The sequence below is a fragment of the Grampus griseus genome, assembly GCF_964374135.1.
Source record: "Grampus griseus genome assembly, chromosome: 17".
NCBI lineage: Eukaryota > Metazoa > Chordata > Mammalia > Artiodactyla > Delphinidae > Grampus > Grampus griseus.
In genome coordinates, this window is record NC_139011.1 from 24,931,056 (window position 1) to 24,952,268 (window position 21,213).

General features: G+C 33.5%; 1 protein-coding gene across 3 annotated transcripts in view; it reads left to right on the forward strand.

Annotated features, from left to right (window-relative positions):
• The window catches only part of CSMD3 (CUB and Sushi multiple domains 3), a gene marked incomplete at both ends in the record, with an annotated part of 1,078,626 nt that overhangs the window by 765,011 nt on the left and 292,402 nt on the right, over positions 1–21,213 (forward strand). For all 3 annotated transcript variants that reach the window (XM_082674966.1, XM_082674967.1, XM_082674968.1), the window contains 2 exons: positions 1,922–2,048; positions 4,775–4,977. In XM_082674966.1, the coding sequence (XP_082531092.1) occupies positions 1,922–2,048; positions 4,775–4,977 (330 nt within the window). The remainder of the gene's footprint in view (positions 1–1,921; positions 2,049–4,774; positions 4,978–21,213) is intronic.

Sequence of the window (21,213 nt, forward strand, 5' to 3'; positions counted from 1 at the left end):
ATCTTTTTATTCACTTTAAAAATAACTTAAGGGCTTCCCTGATGGCACAGTGGTTGAGAGTCCGCCTGCCGATGCAGGGAGCACGGGTTCGTGCCCCGGTCCGGGAAGATCCTACATGCCGCGGAGCGGCTGGGCCCGTGAGCCATGGCCGCTGAGCCTGCGCATCCGGAGCCTGTGCTCCGCAACGGGAGAGGCCACAGCAGTGAGAGGCCCGTGTATCGCAAAATAAATAAATAAATAAATAATAATAACAACTTAAGTTTATTATTATAAATTAATTAAGCTAATGTTGCAATACAAAATAAACTTGCTTAGCCCTCTGTAGGTATGTGTATCAGTTAGGGTTCTCCAGAGAAGAAGGATTAGTAGATCTAGATATAGATCTGTCTATCTGTCATCAAGAAATGTATTTATTTTGAGGAACTGCCTCATGCAGTTGTGGGAGCTGACAAGCCCAAAATCCAAAGGGAAGGTCAAAAGTCCAGAAACTCCAGCAGGACTTAATGCTGCAGGCTTGAGGGAGAATATCTTCTTTTCTAGAAAACTCTGCTCTTCCTCTTAAGGCCTTCTAATTTATTGGATGAAGGCTACCCACATTATCAAGGGTAATCTTAAAGTCAACTGATTGTAGATGTTAACCAGGTCTATAAATAGCAATACCTAAACTAGTGTTTGATAAAATAACTGGGTACTGTAGACTAGCCAAGTTGACACATAAGACTAACCATCATAGTGTGCTAAAATGTAACACCTAAAATCTTTGAAACAATTTTACCTACATGAATAGAGCCTACAGGTTTGAACCATGATATTCGATATTATTAGGTCTTTTCCAAATGCTGAAACTTTCTGTCTTTGACCTTCTTTGCTCTAATAATCGAAACAAAACAAAACAAAATCCAAGATTGTTACTTCAGTCATTGAATTTGAGTAAGACAGTAACACTGCAGAGAACAAGCAAAATAAATATAGCAGTATATTCAAATATTTAAGCAAGAAGTAAAATAGTATGGATTTGGTTTATTTTTTGGTACTATGATAATCTGGAAAATTTTCAAATGTATAATGTATTACTACACTGTGGTTTCTAGGATTTAGAGATGCAGAGCAATATACTAATTAAGCAAACTATTTACTTTCTCTCTTCTCTCTTCTCTAGAAAGAGAATTCTTTCTAGATTATTTGCTTATCCAAGTAAAATCATTCCAGATATCCCAATATATTAAATATTATTAAAATGGAGAGGGAATTCCCCAGAAGATAAAATTTTTATTATATTGTATGATGATGCTTACATTTTTAATTTGATAAATTTTATAAAAATCAGAGACCAGTTTGATTTCAGTTTAAATCAAAACTGAGCTAGATTTAACTGAAGAAAAATTTAATAAAAATGCCATTTTGACTTTCGGGAGGTTAAAAGCGAAAGAGTTTAGAGTGATTTAAAGGGGAATAAAAGGACAATGAAATTTAGGAGGCCTGAGGGACTGCAGTAAAGCTTAGTTTTTCTCAGAGGTAAGGTAGTAAGATGATGAATTATTCAGCCTACAATCAACTAGCAGTGAGCAACTTGCCATCTGTTTCCCCTTTTTACATTATCATTATTTAACAACACATCTTAAAATATTTGGAAGCCTAAACTCAGAGTTTTGAGTGTGTACTTTTTCAATTCCCTAATTAGGTTTATTATACTATTTTTATATGATCTGACTTGAGATTCTTTTTTTATTGTACAGTATGTTCTTGCTTCAATTAATACCTTAAACTGAGAAAGCATATACAAATATATACTTTCAATAAGAGGAGAAACCAATCTCTATTTTCCTTCAGGTGAAAAAATATATACTCTTGAGAAATTTGTAGATTGTTTAGAAAGATTGGCATTAAATTGTGACTTAAAATTGAATTAATTTTTTACTAGCCGAATGCGGAGGTCGTTTTAAAGGAGAATCATCAGGAAGAATCTTATCTCCTGGTTATCCCTTTCCCTATGACAATAATCTTCGTTGCATGTGGATGATTGAGGTAGATCCAGGAAACATTGTCAGGTAAATGGATTTTATTATTTCAAAATGACCAGAGAATCTGAATTTCCCTGATCAGCCTCTATATACAATATCAATTAATATCAAGATTTTTCAATGTTTTTTAACCTTGGCAAAGAAAAACATAGTTTTTATACGTTTAAAATATGAAAAAAAAGTATTCATAAGCATGATTTATTGATTTGTGGTCCACAACAGTAGTTCATACAGCCCCTTATAGAGAAGCTTTTCAGTTATGAGGGCACACAGAAGGTGCGAATTTTTCCTACTTGTTGGCAATGCTATACTTTCAGTTCTGCATGACTTAAGACGCTGAGTCCATCATTTTGATAGGTATACAGAGTTGTGCAGATCACTGACGTGAGTTCAGCCTCATGAACATTTAGAAGAAATAAGAATGGAAGAGGACCCAGTACCTATTCCCTGTCTTCCCTAGATTTAGGCATATCTCTGAAGCATTTGCTCTCTTCCCCTTTAACCATGTTAGAGTTCTGTTCCTGCTGAGTTTCGTTAGGTGGCTCACAGTTCTTCACATAATTTCCTCTTAGATGATGGCAGAACCGTAGCCTCCTAAATTAACACCAGTCAGGTTTCCAAGGCGCACCTGCTCTCAGTTCTAGTTTAACTATTATTGTTATGACTAGGGATGAATTAGTAAATGAACAAATTCCCCTTGACATATGAGCTAACTATTGTGTTATCACTCACAAAACAGTGACATTAAGAATTGCTGCTGGGGGCTTCCCTGGTGGCGCAGTGGTTGGGAGTCCACCTGCCGATGCGGAGGACGCGGGTTCGTGCCCCGGTCCGGGAGGATCCCGCATGCCGCGGAGCGGCTGGGCCCGGGAGCCATGGCCGCTGGGCCTGCGCTTCCGGAGCCTGTGCTCCGCGGCGGGGAGGCCACAGCGGTGGGAGGCCCGCGTATTGCAAAAAAAAAAAAAGAATTGCTGCTTTATATAAATGGATTTTCGAACAGGCTTATGGGTGATGAAGGCAGTTTTATGGGAAACCAATATTGTCCTTCAAATAACATGCTGCAAGGTGTACTCCATGTATTGTTGGATGCAGTGTGAACTGGTACATTACTTTTGCAAGGCAATTTGCAACTACAAATTGAATCGAACCTCAGCCTACTTTTCTTTAAGATACATCACGTATTGTTTTATTTTAAATATTAGAAATAGTAAATGTGAAAATACTAAATTCAACAGAATTCTGGTATTTTTAAAAATTAAAGAAAAATATTTGATATTAAATTGCAACCCAGATCACATATCACACATGAATGTGGTATGTGTGTGTGTGTGTGTGTGTGTGTATATATATATAGAGAGAGAGAGAGAGAGAGTTAAGCATGTTGATATAATTGGATTTCTAATTTTTGGCATTAGGTGCAAAAAAATCAGACATTAATTTTGTCTAGATTAGACACAAAGCAAAATAGATTTAACATGAAACCTTTTTTTTTTTCCTTTTTTGTGCATTTTTTTGGGGGTAGACACTTTCACATTAAGGAAGTTCCCTTTTACTCCTAGATTACTGGGTGTGATGATTATGAATGAATACTGAATTTTTAAAATACTTTTTCTGTGTATATTGAGATCTTCATGTGATTGTTTTCCTCCTTATATCTGCCACTGTGGTGAAATGTAATCGCTGGTTTTTGAATGTGAACCATTTTTGCATTTGCGGAATAAACCTCATTTGAGTCTGATAAAACAAACAAAAAACTTGAAACAGTGGAAATGACACATACTACGGAATTAGATAACTTGAGTTCAATTCATGACTCTGCCACCCTTTGAGCAATCTTATTTAATCTATCTCAACCCCATTTGCTACTTTTGTAAAATTGAGATAAAAATTGTTCCTGCTTCATTGGGTCATGGTAACAATTAAAGGAAGAAAATCAATGTAATGCATTTTGCACAGTGCCTGGCACATATGAGATCCTCTAAGTGTCACCTGCCATTGCCACAGTTAAAAGTCATGAACACTGAAAAGAATGTACAGATCTTCCTCGGGTTACATCCTGATAAACTCAACGTAAGTTGAAAATATCATAAGTTGAAAATGCATATAATATAACTAACCTACTGAACATCATAGCTTAGCCTAGCCTACCTTAAACATGCTCAGAACACTTACATTAGTCTACAGTAAATCATCTAACACAAAGTCTATTTTATAATAAAGTGTTGAGTATCTCACGTAACTTTATTGAAAACTATAGTGAAAGTGAAAAATGGAATGGTTTTATGGGTATATTACGGTTGTAAATGTATTGGCGGTTTGTCTTTGTGATCTTGTGACTGACGGAGCTGTAGCTCCCTGCTGCTGCCCAGCATCGTGAGAGAGTATCATACAGCATATCACAATTGGGAAAAGATCAAAATTCAAAGTACAGATTTTACTGAATGCATATCTCTTTTGTACCATCTTAGAGCAAAAAAATCCTAAATTGAATCATCATAAGTCAGGGATAGTCTGTATACCCAAAGTTTTTATAATTTGCAGAGGTGATATAATAGTACATTTAATCATATTCTAAAAAAATTTATACTGCTCAAGAAAAATTCATTAAGTTTATATATGCAGTTTACATAATTCATTTTTATCTGATAGAATAAAAGGAATATCTAGTAGAAGCAAGAAGAATATTTGTTATATTCTTTATTTAAAACTGAATCCATGTTTAAGGTAATCAGAGATATATGGTTCTCCCACAGCCTACAGTTTCTTGCTTTTGATACGGAAGCATCGCATGATATACTCCGAGTTTGGGATGGTCCACCAGAAAATGATATGCTTTTAAAGGAAATTAGTGGTTCTCTTATTCCTGAAGGAATCCACAGCACCCTCAACATAGTAACCATCCAGTTTGACACGGACTTTTATATCAGCAAATCTGGATTTGCAATTCAATTTTCAAGTGAGTTATTTTTTTATTTCTTAAATAAAAAATAGGAGTGCTATTTAAATAGTTCTGTTTACTGCTCAAAACTTTAATTTTAAAATTTTAATGATCTTAAATATTCCTCTTTCTAGTCTTATTATTCATCTGGACTTAAGGTAAAACATAAGAAAAAGAAATACAATTAACTTTTAATTAATTAATTATTGAGACCTTCTCTCCAATTGTCAAACCAATTTTCCATAAAGATGGTGTTAAAATAATTCAGCAAATGAAATAATTACATTATACAGCTTGTAATTTGAATTTACCATAAAATTATATTTTAGAATGTACAATTTTTGGAGATAAGGAAGGAAATGAATATTTGCCATTAAAAGAGAAGCAACCCTACATTTTTACTAATTTTATTTTTCTTCTGTTAAAGATCTTAATTATATATTCACAGGAAGCTTTGACAAAATATTTTAGATCTACTATTAAATTAAAGATTTTCTACAACAATGAAATATCATTCATTATAATTACTATTGTTCATGGCCTTTTTCCTTTTTTTTCTTTTTATGACACTGCTAAGTGATTAAATATATGCTGTTCTGTAAAACGGATTTTGGTTTAATGGCTGGAGAAAATAAATGAAAACTCAAAAATTTTAGTTGCTATTTTTTCACTCTTATTACCAACACACATTATCTCTTTGAGAAAAATATCTAAGGGATCTTCTAATTGTATAGCCTTAAAAAGTCCTATTAATTGAAACTTGCTGAGATTTCCAACATCATCTATGGGAAGAGTGCAAACCAGTATTCTTCAAATGTGCCTTAATTCAAATCCTGTCTTCTTACTAATTGCTGACTTTGGACACCTCACCTCATCACCTGAGTCTGAGTTTTCTAATTTACATAGGAATAATAATGCTCATCTCATAAATAGATTATTAGGATTTAACATGATCACATGTGCACAGTTCTTAGTATTGAGTAGTAAATAGTGCCCAGTGAACTATTATCGTTATATGAATAAATGTAAAATTGGAACCCTTTAGAAAAAGCATGAAGGACTTTTTCAATGACTGGCCCGAAAATATACCACTTTAGATTAACAACTGGTCAATAAAAATATATAATTAACTTGACAGACCTTTTGTTCATGGAAGACAGTTGTTTGGCATAATCAACTAAAGTAAATGAATTGTTTTGTTATAAATAAGGCTCATGTGAGAGAGGTGTACATCAGCAGAGTCAGTATCTTTCAATTTGTACCCTTAGTGTATCTTTTGAGACAAAGAAAAAAGGAATGAAAAATAAGAGAATGATTATGTAATTAATGAACATAAATGGCTTGTAATTCTGAAACACTTATAAATGAAACATTGTTCATATTTATATCTTCTATTTTCTACTGTTTATTTCTTTTTTATTTGAAGTTAGGAACAATTTGTCAGCAAACTGCTTATGATTGCTGTTCAATTTCAGTTATTTATAATGGTAGTTTGGCAACCAACAGCTCTCCTTTCATTTACCTTAAATTAGTAAGGTTTTACACTTACATGGTTATTTGTGATTAAATATCTGAAGGCAGTCATGTGAAAAGGTGCTTCAGGCTCTTGTTTGTGAGTGCCAAGTACATCTGATTAATAGAAACAGACTGCTTTATATGCATTTCTGGAATTTTTAATGCACATTTGTCTGTGAAATTAGCAATACATTTTTATATTTATTGCATTTGTAGGGCATATTAAAGTTATGGAAACAATATGTATCATACCAGAGTTTTAATAAATCTGCCTCCATAATATTCTTTTAAGATGCATACAAATGTGTACTACTGATCTGAGACTAAAAACCTATTCATTGAGATAAAATTACCTGGAGAGTTAATATATTGTGAATAGCATCAATCAATGAAAATTAATCTCTGGGTTGGAGATCTTCTGTAACTTATGCCTATACAGCTTTATAAGTGTTCAGATTTCAAATGTGAAAATAGTTTTTTCATGAATGAGGTCTTGCTTGGTGCCAAGAACCGTAAGTAGTTTGTATGATCTATTTAATCCTCACAGAAGCCATTATGAGATATGTTGCATCATCCCCATTTACCAAACAGTACACTGAGGTTCAGAAAGTGAGTTAATTTGTTCAAGGTCACACCCTAGCAGATGCCTGCAGCTGTGACTCAAATCCACCTATGTCTGAAAGGAGATTAACACTGTGCCTGGTGCATAGTAAATACTTAACAGTTATTACTACTCTTTTGCTCTCCTTATTTATTATTTATTAATATTCTAGAGGAAATACAAAGATTTTCATTATATGTTATTAGTTACAATGAAGTTCTACAATTTAATCAGCTTGTCTTTCTGATTATCCTTACAAGAACCACATCTAAGGTCACACTTCCAAAAAGCAGATGATTTATACAAGTGAAGCAGTGAGAAGGAATAAAGGAAAGGTGGAGTGTGTACATTCCTGCCCCCTCTGGCTAAAGTCATTTTGCCCTATAGGAAGACAGACTAATTTTAAAGTGGAACTTGAAATAAAGAGTTTTATGTAAAGTCATCTAATTGTCAAAGAAAACAACTAATCTTAAAGAGAATATTAAGGTCTGTAGTCCAATAAATCATGACTATGGGTCAAATTTGGCTTGCAGGTCAAAATTTGCCACTTGAGTGTTTTACCTGAATTCCTTTTCCCAAGATAAATCTATCTCATGTTACCCATTTATTCATTTGTTCATTCGTTCATTCTAGGAGAGTCTATTAAAGGACCAGATAGTAAGCATATTTATCTCCAGCTATTTCTCGAGTGCATCTTTCCTTTCACTTAGGCAAATCTTCTTAGTTACATAAACACACGCACACACACACACACACACACACACACACACACACACACCCTGTACTGTTTTCTGTCCCTAAAGTTTCTTTTACTTTAAATTTTTTCTAAGTCTTGCTCATTCTTCCAGACTCAGCACCAAGACCTCTCTTTATAAAATATTTTCTGACCTCTGTATAAAACATTTTTAAATGTTTATAAAACCATCTCTTTTACAAACATCCTCTGACCTCTCTTTATAAGACAAATTCCAGCCCATGCTCTAGGCACTAGCTATAATTTTTTTCCAAATAAAGATGTGAAAACATGGTTTATCATTTCATTGTTCTGAAGATGTTTTAATTATACGAACTTTGCCTCTCTAAATGTCCGTAAAGAGCAAACATTCTATTTAGGGTGATCATGTAATTTATTGTTCAAATCTAAGATAACTTTTGAGAGTAAAAGGGGACACTTAAAAATTAAGCTGGGGCTTCCCTGGTGGTGCAGTGGTTGAGAGTCCGCCTGCCGTTGCAGGGGACACGGGTTCATGACCCGTTCCGGGAAGATCCCACATGCCGCGGAGCGGCTGGGCCCGTGAGCCATGGCTGCTGAGCCTGCGCGTCCGGAGCCTGTGCTCCGTAGCGGGAGAGGCCACAGCAGGGAGAGGCCCGCGTACCGCAAAAAAAAAAAAAAATTAAGCTGGACAACAGGCATAAACTAGAACAATAGTAGCCAAATCAGTTTGTCTCATTATTTTAATTGTCAGATTTTCATTCTGTTCCCATTCCACCCACCATCACCACCACAGTGCCTGTTCCTTTTTTGAGCAAAGAGCTAAGTGTCAAATAATAACTTAAAAGAGGAATGAGTCAGGAAATAGCAGCAAAACAGTCTTAAGCAACAAAATGTAACCAACAAAATGGATTTCAGTGAACTTGGTGCAAAGTGAATTTAACTGAAATGTAGGTCACATACCAACTTCATAATCACTGTCAAGCCACTATCAGCAGCCTCATGCCTTCTATTTCATGATCTAGTCAGTCTTTGTAGTCTTTTGCTTTGCCTCTTGGTGTTATATTCTGCAAGACTCTTTTGCTTAATCACAGCTACTTAAGTCTGACGTGGCTACCTCATGCTGTCCTATGTTCTCCTATGTTCTGCCCTTGGTTCTCAGCAGTCAGGCTCTATATATATCTCCTACTTTAATTCGTAATCTGCTTCTCTCATCCCACTTTAGTTCCTCAGCGAGGACATCTTTAAGTATCATGCTGTCATTTGCCCACAGAATAGTTGATTTTGACAGAGCATTTTCTGTGCTCTTCACTCTTTGACATCTCTTTTAAGAATATGCCCCTGCTGGATAATACAAAATACCAAGGGCCATATCTTATACTGTTGAAAATTCTCAAGGAGATGGATTCCTTAGTCATGAGACGTTGATGTCTCCCGGCCTTAAAGGACTGCATGGTGCCCCTGCATTTGTTCCCATCCTCATTATTACTGCCTGCACTGCTGTAGCAGTCGACTAGCCACTCACTTCATTGTCTCTCCAGCCAGACTTTTCTCTACATTTCCACCTGACTGATGTTTTGAAAATATAAATCAGACATCACTCCTTTGTTTAGAATTCTTTTATGGCTACACAGTCATAAGTTCAAAACTATGGAATTACATTTAAAGCCTCCACAATTTGCACCCAAATTATCTGCCAGCTTCATCTCTCACTATTCAGTTACATACATCTAGTCATCTAACTGCACTGTCCTGAAAAGACATTGACCTTTCACATTTCTGCTTCTTTTGCAAACTCTCTTCCATGTTCCTGGAACACTTAAGTCCACATTCAAAAATCCATAAATTCTTAGTCATTTTCCAAGGCCCAGATCAAATGATACTTTAAGTACTAATGAACTTCTAGGCAGAATTAAGCACTCCCATATCTGCAGTGCCCTGGCACTATGTGTGTATTATATTAGAATGGCTGTATATCCTCGTTTGCCCAAGACAACCCTGGTTTATGCCTATTTTCCTGGCATCCTGACTTGTTTGACATTTGGTCTGTATTTTCCATTTTCAACAAAGTAGCGTTATTAATAGTTCTGTTAAAATAGCCAAGGTGTATTTATTAGCTATTGTCTTTGATCTCATCTAGTAATGTGTGAGATATATTCCCAGTGCTCAGAGTAATTATAACACATGATTAATTTTGAAAGACAAATACTGATAACCCATCTCTATTTTCCAGTCTTTTGTGGATGCCAGGTAACTTACACTTCCCCTTCATGGGTAGCATATAGGGCTCTTGTAGATGAAATGAAAATATTCTCAGATATTAACATCTAACTCATTCTGATCTTAGATGGTGTTGGGAGAACTATTTGATACTGTTGCCCTGCCAGCTATTTTGTATGACAGCAAGTTATGTCATAATCTATTCTGTGCCTTGAAAGATACATAAAGCTGTCAGGCCATGAGTTGGCCAAATCACTGAGAAGTATGTATTCTTGAAATATCCACAGAAGTAGAGGTTGCACAGATGTGCTGTAGAGCTATAGTCTGAATGTTCTTGCCATGAGTGTTTGTTATTTATTTTATAGGATAAATTAACAATTATTTATTTTATCATACTGTTTTATTATTTTACAATAGACATTTATGGCAGCAGTGGGATAGAAAGTACATTCTGAATATTCATTTCTTAAGAAAGCTTAATTCCACCAAGATTTCTAAAAGAAAGTTCAGCTGAAGGAGGCTGTCAGGAAGACCCAGCAGAGATCAACAAGGATGTCAGACAAACTTATTCCTGCAAAATTTGAAACTAAACCCAAAAAGATAGCAGGAAAGGAGCTAGAAGAATTTTTGTTTATTATGATTTGTGAATCAAAGCATTTTAGTACATCCAGAAACACATTTTTTAAAAAGTGGGGAGTTCCACATGATCCCATTTCAATTAAACATATTTAGGTAAATTGTAAAAATATTTTTAGAGGGTAAATCATGTACTGATTGGTTATTTTTCTATACAATCAAAAAGTAGTAGAATACAGAAAAAAATGAGACTTCCTTGTCTTGTATATTATATTAACATTCTTTTAAGCTACAGAGGGGCAATTTTATATTCTAAAATATGAAACATAATTAAATGGTGATTTGGAGCCATGATAATACATTAACAACATCTTTGTCATTTTAAAGTACTTGATGTATTAAATTGATTATTATTATGATTATTTTAAAGTACCTATCTACTATAGCTATGTTCTTTTCAGTTGAATTATTTCCTAAATAAAATTTCTCCCTGGTTTTAGATTTATCCCTGGGACCCTGATATCATTGGTATTAATAGACCAGTTTTTCCTAATAACTTGTTAACCTCATGTGAAATGGGATATTTTGATTGAGAATGTAGTATATATGATATTAAACATGAGATTTAGACCTAACAGTATATTAATATTTTAAGATATGGATACTTGATATTTTTATTTTATGAACAAATTGCCTACAAATTTTAATATGATAAGTTGTTGGAATACCTGTTTGGATTAACTACATGGTTCTTAGACTTTTATTACTTACATATTAAGGATTTTATACAAGTTGCTCATAATGTCTACTAATCATCAAAATTTTTTTTTTAATTTTGTTGTGCTAATCATCAAAAACCCCAATAACAAGAGTGTGTCATACAGAGTGAAGTAAGTCAGAAAGGGAAAAACAAATACCGTATGCTAACACATATATATGTAATCCAAAAAAAAAGAAAAGGTCATGAAAAACCTAGGGGCGGGATGTGAATTAAGACTCAGACCTACTAGAGAATGGACTTGAGGACACGAGGGCGGGGAAGGGTAACCTGGGACAAAGTGAGAGAGTGGCATGGACATATATACACTACTAAATGTAAAACCGATAGCTAGTGGGAAGCAGCCACATAGCACAGGGAGATCAACTCGGTGCTTTGTGAACAACTAGAGGGGTGGGATAGGGAGGGTGGGAGGGAGGGAGATGCAAGAGGGAGGAGATATGGGGACATATGTATATGTATAACTGATTCACTTTGTTATAAAGCAGAAACAAACACACCATTGTAAAGCAATTATACTCCAATAAAGATGTAAAAAAAAAAACAGTAACATCTCAATTAAAACAAAAGAAAATTGATGATGAAAATGCAACTTGTACACAATGTATGTTAACATACATGGGGATCATGTGGTGTCATTGACCATGTGAAAACTAGAAGACATAAATCTGTTTAAAAAAAAGCATGAGTTTTCATTTAGAACAAATGAAAACTCTACTAATTTCATCACTTTATGTTCTAAATTCTCTTCTGCATATATGAAAAGTGTTAACATGCCAGCTTCCTTAGCAGAAGAACTTCCCAAATAGTTAAATGAGTCCAATCTTATATGTCACATCAGTAACATTAATCACCTCAAATATTTTAATTCCAGCAAAAGTTTTTCTTTTTCCCTCCCTTTTATGAAGCAGAGTATAGTCTTTGAAAGTTCATTGTGATAAAGATGAAACATCTCATAAATTTAGTTACAATTTTAACATTTCAATAATTAAATTTACTTAGACTTATTTTATGGTCCAGCATATATTTTTCTAAAAGAACCATGTGCATTTGAAAAGAATGTACACTTGCCATTATTGTGAATTAAATACCAATTAGATACAGTTGGTTGATAGCATTGTGTTTGAAGTGTTCTATATTATTACTGATATTTTGTCTACTGTTTTTTTTAATCCACTAATGAAAGAGTAGCATTGAAATGCCCAACAGCAGTTGTGGATTTGCCTATTTATTCTTTCTATCTTATCATGTCCTGTCATGTTTGTGTATCATGAAGATCTGTTACTAGGTGTTTACATTTGAGATGCTATGCCTTCTTAATGAGTTGACTGTTTCATTACAATGAAGTAGCTTTCTTTTTCTCTGGGAATTTTCCTCATCTTGAAGTTTGCATTGTCTGATATGAATATCTTATAATTAGTGTTTGCATGGTGTTTCATTTAGCATCCTTTTAACTTGTCTTTATGTTTAAAGTAGGTTTCTACTTTAAACAGCACATGATTGAGATACTACTTGCTTGAGTCTTGTTTTTTTATACAGTCTGAAGATTTCTGCCTTTTAATTGTAGTCTTTATTTTTTTCATCTTTATTGGAGTATAATTGCTTTACAATGGTGTGTTAGTTTCTGCTGTATAACAAAGTGAATCAGCTATATGTATACATATATCACCATATCCCCTCCCTCTTGCATCTCCTTCCTACCCTCCCTATTCCACCCCTCTAGGTTGTCACAAAGCATGGAGCTGATCTCCCTGTGCTATACAGCAGCTTCCCACAAGCTATCTATTTTACATTTGGTAGTGTATATGTGTCAGTGCTACTCTCTCACTTTGTCCCAACTTCCCCTTCCCCCGAATTGCAGTCTAAATCATCAGACCGTTCACACATAATGTAATTGTTATGGTTTTGTTTGGCTGCTGTATTGCTATTTACTTTTATTGGACCCACCTGTGCATTACCACCATCATTTTCTTCCCCTCTATTAACTTATTGGCTAAACATTTTGGAGGTGGGGGTGTACTTGCTCTAATATTAATAGCATATATCTAGGATCAAAACCTACCATTAACTTCTATTACACACGTCATATGTAATGAAAGAATGAGAGTGTATTTACATTTCCCCCTTCTTTCCTTTCGACTATTGTTTCCATTTATCTTACCTCTATTTATATTAACACCACAATACATTTTTTAAACTTGAAGCAAACAATTATCTTTTAAAGATTTTTTAAATGAGACAAAGATCACATATCAAAATTATAGTGTTAAGGATAAGACTATTTGTTTTGTGATAATAATACAAATATAAATTTTGGTGACACACAACTTCATGACAAAAACAAAGCTCTTATAAAATTAAGAAACAGATATATACTTAGAATTGGTTGTGGTGCACATGTAATTCATAACTGCAACCAAGCAAATTCTACGCCTCACAATAAAACTGTCATTAAAATTTACAAATTTTTTATATACATCAAAATAATTGAATTACATTTTTTGTGTGTATGAAAAAGTAATGCTGATTCAAAAATACATAAACTTTAGTATGTCAGTACCAGGTTCTGTTTTCGCTACTCATTGTCATTCAGACCTAGAAAAGTTTGCATCTCTGAAGCACTTTTTCATAATCAACCAAAATGCCCTACTATGGTTTTGAAATTTTTGAAAATAAAACCTTTAAATTTGGTTGATTTATATTAAAATCATATGAAAATCTTTAATCAAAATATTCAGTTATTGGCATGTTAAAGATCTTCAGCTTTTGAAAATTTTGGTGAATTATAATTATTGAAAACAAAGTTTGGAAATAGGAAGACGTTTAAATGCTATTTTTATGAAAAAGTTAAAACACTGTATAAAATTAAAATTTGAAACTATTATTGTCCTGTAGCATGGTTTAACTTGTGAAAAGAGAGTATCTTTTGATGAAGTTCTTATTTTTTAATCAGATTGAATTTATATTTTATACTATAATGGAATAAAATTGAGAAAACATACAATTATACAGCTTACAAGTGAACTATTCCAAAAAAAATCATAATTTAAGACAACTTGGTAAGTTTTATATTATAAAATGTTTTGTCAAGAAAGGTATCTGAAAAGAAGTAAAAATTTACTATCTGTGAAAATACTTAAGCTGAAATATTTATACATTGTTGTATGAAATAAAATCAAATTGAAACTTTCCTCTATTTTAAAGAATTAGTCCTACCAGATACCTCAATACCTATAAAGAAAAACCTTTCTCAATTAAAAATAGTATGGCCTGTAGAGACCTCTGTTAACATGCCAACGATTTAAAATGTATTAAAAATACCTTTAACAATACCAATAAAAATAAGAATATATTGAAAACCACATACTTAAGAAAAAATAGTAAAATGACATTAAATATGCCTAGGAAACCAATTAGAGAATGTACATTTGTACCACAAATGATCATTTTGCTTATCTTATTTTTAATGTTTAATTAACTCATATAAAGATGTTTTTGTGTGCACAGACATGGCATTTTAATTTTTTAGAAATTATTTTTAGTAGTTTTTGCGTAGATACTTATTTTGAAAAGTTCATCAATGTAATATTATCAATCTGGTAAATCAGTACATATTTTTAATTACATAATTTAAATTACTTTTAGCTTTTTATTTCATGCCCACAATTTTTCACTTTCAATGACAAATGTCACCTGATTTTAATAAACATTTTATTATATTAAAGACATATACACATCTGCTGTCCCTCTTAGACTGTGTTCCTTTGAAGCGCAAGGTTTATCCTATTAATATTTGTTTCACCAGAACTTGGCATTGTACCTGGTATTTAGTACTTAGTAAATGTTAAATGAAACTGATTGAGTAGGTAATTTTTTAATAATGTAAAATTAAAGGCACACTGGTATTATATACTGTCAGTCAAGACTAATGTAAAACAATATTTATATGTTTTTACTCTTTTTTTGCTCATTAATTCTGGTGATCTCCAAATATTAGAATTCAATTCTGAATTAGACTTCTATATAATCCTTTATAATCCTTGGATATAAAATCAGTTTCCTGTCTAGGTACCTTTGACAGTCTTCAACCTAACATGCCTTTTGATTTCAAAGAAATTAGACCAGTGATTTTATTTTCACTTTTGTCCATGTATTAGAGAACAAGAATCAATGGTGGTATGGAGGTGTTGGCTCTTATTACAGTTCATCCCCAATATAAAACATACTTGGCTTATAGTGGGTGCACAACAATTACCTGGTGAAATAAATGAGTAAATATGTATTTTAAAAAGGTATTTCTATATAAAGTACTTGGAGTATATTATAACACTAGCTTTGTGGTTTCTTTTGCATTGGCAGCTTTGTTTCCCTCCAGGGTTGATAGGAGGGGAATCTCTTGTCATGCTGCTATCTACTTTAACCTGACTTGCCATATCATTAGATGTACCCTTAGAAACATAATGAAATTCTAAAGATAGCCACGTTACTGAGTAGCTAGCAGAGTGTAGGCCTAATAATGATGTTGAACATTCTTTGTAAAATTGATGGATCTTGTACAAAGCAGGGACTCAGTCAAGGGCAAAATTCTCCAGGGTGAAATCCACCTCTAGGTTACCATCTGCATTTCACATATTTTCCGATTGATTTGATTCTAGATGGGATTTCCTTCCAGGTTAAATATTCCCGTTACCCAGCTTGATTTCCTTATAGATAGTGAAGTGGAGAATATCGTGTCATTTCTTAGTCAATACAAAAATATAAGGCAATAAAACTGGAAGAGTGTAAGGCCTTGTGAATACCAAATCTGGACTGTGACCTTGCTGAAGTTTCTTGACATATTGAAAAATAATATACAACAACTTCTTAGACAAACTACACAGTGAATAGTAAAATCTAGTGGTCTTTAAAGATTTATCTCAGAGTTTATATTTTCATAGAATTATACAATATAATTGTTAGAATAGAACTTTAAGATTATATTCTAATACTAAATCAGGCAGGTAAAAAATTATTACTATGTCAATTTTACTGATGAGGCAGTTAAAATTCAGGGAACTAATACAACCTGGTCAATGTCCCTTTCTTACAACAGTACAGTTTACAGTACAAGTCTTCTGCTCTTGATTTTATCCAACTGTATAGAATCTAAGGTTTTTCTCTTTTGAAAGTTCTTGAGATAAACAAGTTTATACCAAAGTGTCTACTTTCTGAATGGAAAGGACACAAGAACTTATGAGTGATTTAAGTGTATTTATTCTTTGTTGCACAGAGCAATGCCATAAGCAAACTGGACTGTTAATTTGCCCAAGGTCACCAAGATGGTAATTCAGACATTATCTCTGAATTATCATCCATAATATAGTTGAAACTTATACATGTGCTAGTTAGGACTGTGAAATATGTATTAGGTGAGGTGCGCATTTCCAATTAAATTATACGCTCAATTAGATGAAACAAATATAAAATGAGAAGTCAGAAGTATATTTACAGTACTGATGAGTTGTAAAAATGGTGAGAACTCAGTCATTTTCTGTAGTATTTAGTGCTATCAGTATTCTGAAAACAGCCTCAGGTTATCCAGATAGATTAATTAAAGCAAATTAAAATGTAATATAAATGTTGTTACTGCAGTCTTGGAATAAATGTTTCCCAGTGTCAAACAAATGCTAAATTATAAACAAACCTTAAGCATACATTGAAATGACTAGTTGTAATTTTGTTCATTCGTTCATCCATTCATTCATTTCACACACTTTTTTAATAAAAAAATTTATTAAGCACGGGCTTCTTATTGCTGAGCAGGCTTCTCTTGTTGCGGAGCACGTGCTCTAGGCTCAAGAGCTTCAGTAGTTGTGGCACATGGGCTGAGTAGTTCTGGCTCTTGGGCTCTAGAGCACAGGCTCAGTAGTTGGGTCGCATGGGCTTAGTTGCTCCGTGGCATGTGGGATCTTCCTGGACCAGGGCTCAAACCGGTGTCTCCTGCACTGGCAGGCGGGTTCTTAACCACTGCGCCACCAGGGCAGTCCCCCACACATATTACTTGAACTTTTTTTTTTTTTCATTGAAGTATAGTTGATTTACAGTGTTGTGCCAGTCTCTGCTGTACAGCAAAGTGACTCCGTTACACACATATAGACATTCTTTTTTTATATATTCTTTTCCATTATAGTCTATCACAGGATATTGAATGTAGCCCCCTATGCTGCACAGTAGGACTTTGTTGTTTATCCTTGATGAACTGTTTTTAACTATTGTGAAAGATTCTCTTCAATGTCTTACATATAAGGGCAATTTATTCCTAGGGTATAGCAATGCTTGATTTGATAAGATCCCATGTTGCTTAACAATAAATGCAGTAACTCTTTCAGTGGATTTAGACTATTGGTGAAGATTAAAAGCATTGTAAAAACAATTCCTAAGAAAAGCTAATGTAAACTTTCTTAACTTGAGCATAAACTCTTTTTTTAATTTACATACACTTATATATAATTAGCATGTTAATAACATCTTGAAAAATTATTTTTACTGTACATGATAAGTAGTTATAAAATGGTATTACTTTTACATATCTATTTTTTTCACACCCTGAGTCATGAGAATTTTTAAGAAAAAACTATTATGGATACAAGTGGTTTTTGGTGGAATAGAAACAGTTCAATTTTAAAGGAAAAGTTTGTCATTACAAATTTATTTCTGACCTATTATAATAACCAGATATAAAAATTCATTTTGTTAGAAGTAAATGCTACCATACAGATTAAAATCACTTGCATAAAAAATAAAGTAAAAATTACAAGATTTTGTATGTTTGCAAATGTTCAGTTTATTTCTTATGTCAGGATTTTACATTCTATGGTGAATTTATTTCTAACAAAAGTATTTGTATCTGGGTATTATATTAAATTAGAAATAAATTTGCAATGAGAAATTTTTACTTTCAAATGGAACAATATTTATTTGATTTTATTGATATCAGTAGCATAGGAAAAAATTTTATACACAGGTGAAATTTAATAATTTTTACATTTTTATTTACAAAAATTTGAAAATTAAAAGATTTTATAATTTTGCAAGTGTTTTGGACATGGTAAGCTGAGGGGCCTATTAGATATACAAGAAGTTAAATAGGCAGTTGAATAGAATGGTCTGAAGCTCGGGAAAGACATTAAGACTGAATGTATAAATTTGGGAAGCATTCAACTAAAAACAGCATTTAAAACCATGGGATAAGGTGAAGTTATCCAAGGAGAAGTTGTAGAAAGATGGGAGCAGAACCATTAAGAACTAATCCCTGAGGTACTACAGCTCTCAGTCATTGGGTTAACAAGGCAGGGATAGCAAAAGATACCAAAAAGAGCAGCAAATAAGCCAGAAAAGAGAACTAGCAGTCTGATGACTGAGAAGCCAAGAAAAAAAGTGCTGTGACAAATGTTGCTAAGATTTTTCTGAAAAAAAGAAGGCACTAAGTTATCATTGAATTTGGCAGCCTAGATTTAACAAGGACAGTTTAGTGAATATGTCTGATGAATGGCAGATGAAACTGGAGACAGTTGTATAGATATCTCCCTCAGGACAGATGTTTAATAGGTTTCCTACTAAAGAAAGGAGGGAAATGAGAAAAATAGCTAGAAGAGAATGGGAATGTAATGAGGATTTTGGTTGTTTATTTAAGATGGAAGTTGTAAGCCACATTTGTATGTTTTTGAGAATGACCCAGTACAAAAGGAAAACCTAGTGATTCAGAAGAGATGAAAAATCTTCAGGAATGAAGTCCTTGAGAAATAGAAAGGTTTTAATACCAGCAGGACAAGAACTAGGGTTAGCCTTACATAGAGCAAGGGCACCTTCTTCGCTGCTACGGGAGAGGAAGTAGAGAATATGGATGCAGACACCAGAGATTTGGTGAGGGTGCGCCTATCTTATTGCTTCTACTCTCTTAAAGAACTGTAAGGAAGGAAATCAGAAAAAAAGAGAGGACAGGAAGAACAAGAATGAGAAAAACAATTGGAGGGGAAATGTTCTTGTTACTGTAATTACTTAATACCATTTGACACATGCATGGCTAAATTTGGCATATATCAGGTTAAATTTTATTTTTATTACTTCTAGTAATACCCGCAAAATAACCTTGAGTCTTTCTTTTCTGCTTCCCTTTATGGTGAAATATCAGGAGCAAGAAATTGTTTGTGTGTAATGAAGGGTTATAAACTGTTCTTGCCTTTCTGTTTCAATGTAAGTCTAACTTTTTTGCCCAAGTCTTTTGTTAATAAACAACGGTCAGAGTTCCATTAGTAGGGCATGGCTTTTCATTGTTTTATCTGGTAATGGGATAGGTTTGTGCTGAGACAGTATACCCTAATGGCTAAGAGCCCTGCTGTTTCTTGATTCAAATTCCAACTCTACTAAGAGCAAACATTTAATATCATGGAGACTTATTTTACCCATTTAAAATAGGGATAATAATACTTCATAACGATTTGTGTTTTAGCCTAAGAGTATAAACTTAGCTTCTAGTTAAGTGTTTTGCACAATGTATGCTCTCAATACAGACAATAATAGTAATCATCATTATTTTATTGGTATCTATTCTGATTGCCCTTCACCTTGAACAACTACATCTCGTTCTTAGATACACAGATTTATTTCAGTTTGACAAAATATACACCAATGGAATCCTGTGAATAAGACTGTATTGTTAATATCTGTGAAATTTTTTTTAAGTAAGAAATTAATACATTTAAAGCTAAGTGTTACAAACATCTAGGTTTTTGGACTATTCCAATCAGAATGATAGGCAGGTAGGTAGCTGCTCTTCTGATTTTAAAATGACAATAAAGATTAATAACATATTTTAGAAATTTCAATTGAAGTCATTATTTCACTTGAGCTTTATACTATAGTTCACACTTTCAGCACTTTTTTTTTGCAAACACTCTATCACTTTTATTTAAGAAATGTCCCTCGGTAATGGTCTCATGTCTGCACAGGACACTTCATCCACTTTAAGTAACTATGTGATGTTGGTCAGGCTTCTTATCTTTTTTTAGCCTCAATCTTCTCATTGGGAAAATATAGATACTAATAGTACCCAGACTTCTTGTGAATCAAATGAGATATAGATCATAGTACAAGTGTTTGAAAGACAGTAAGTGTCCAATAAATATTACATAATGACAATATTAACTAGTCACATACTCTTCTATTTATATACCTTTTCCCTGTGACTATTATCATTTTTACTGAATAATCAGCTGTGAAACAGACTAACCAGCTGATAATTCCTATTCTAGACTAACCAAAATGTAAATGGCCATTTCTTTTTTTTGGGGGGGACAAGGAACGGAAGTCATCTTTCATAGTCAATTTCATTAGGTATTGAAAACTAAATCCAAGATATATTTGGATAGGATAGCATATAAGCCTATTATATACACTTTCTAGAATGTTCCTTTCATGATATTGCAGGTGAGATAACAAGTTTGTTAAGACCCTTTATCTTTGTTGGAATTTATGCTTACTTTACATATCTATGTTAAGAAAAATCAGGAATAAATGACAAACTTAAACCTAATAGAACAAATACAGATATTCATTTCATCAATTAAATTTGAAGTAATTTGGACTTAAAAAACTGAGATAATAGGGCTTCCCTGGTGGCGCAGTGGTTGAGAGTCCGCCTGCCGATGCAGGGGACGTGGAAGATCCCACATGCCGTGGAGTGGCTGGGGCCGTGAGCCTTGGCCGCTGAGCCTGTGCATCCGGAGCCTGTGCTCCAAAACGGGAGAGGCCACAACAGTGACAGGCCTGCATACCACAAAAAACAAAAACAAAAACAAAAAACTGAGATAATAA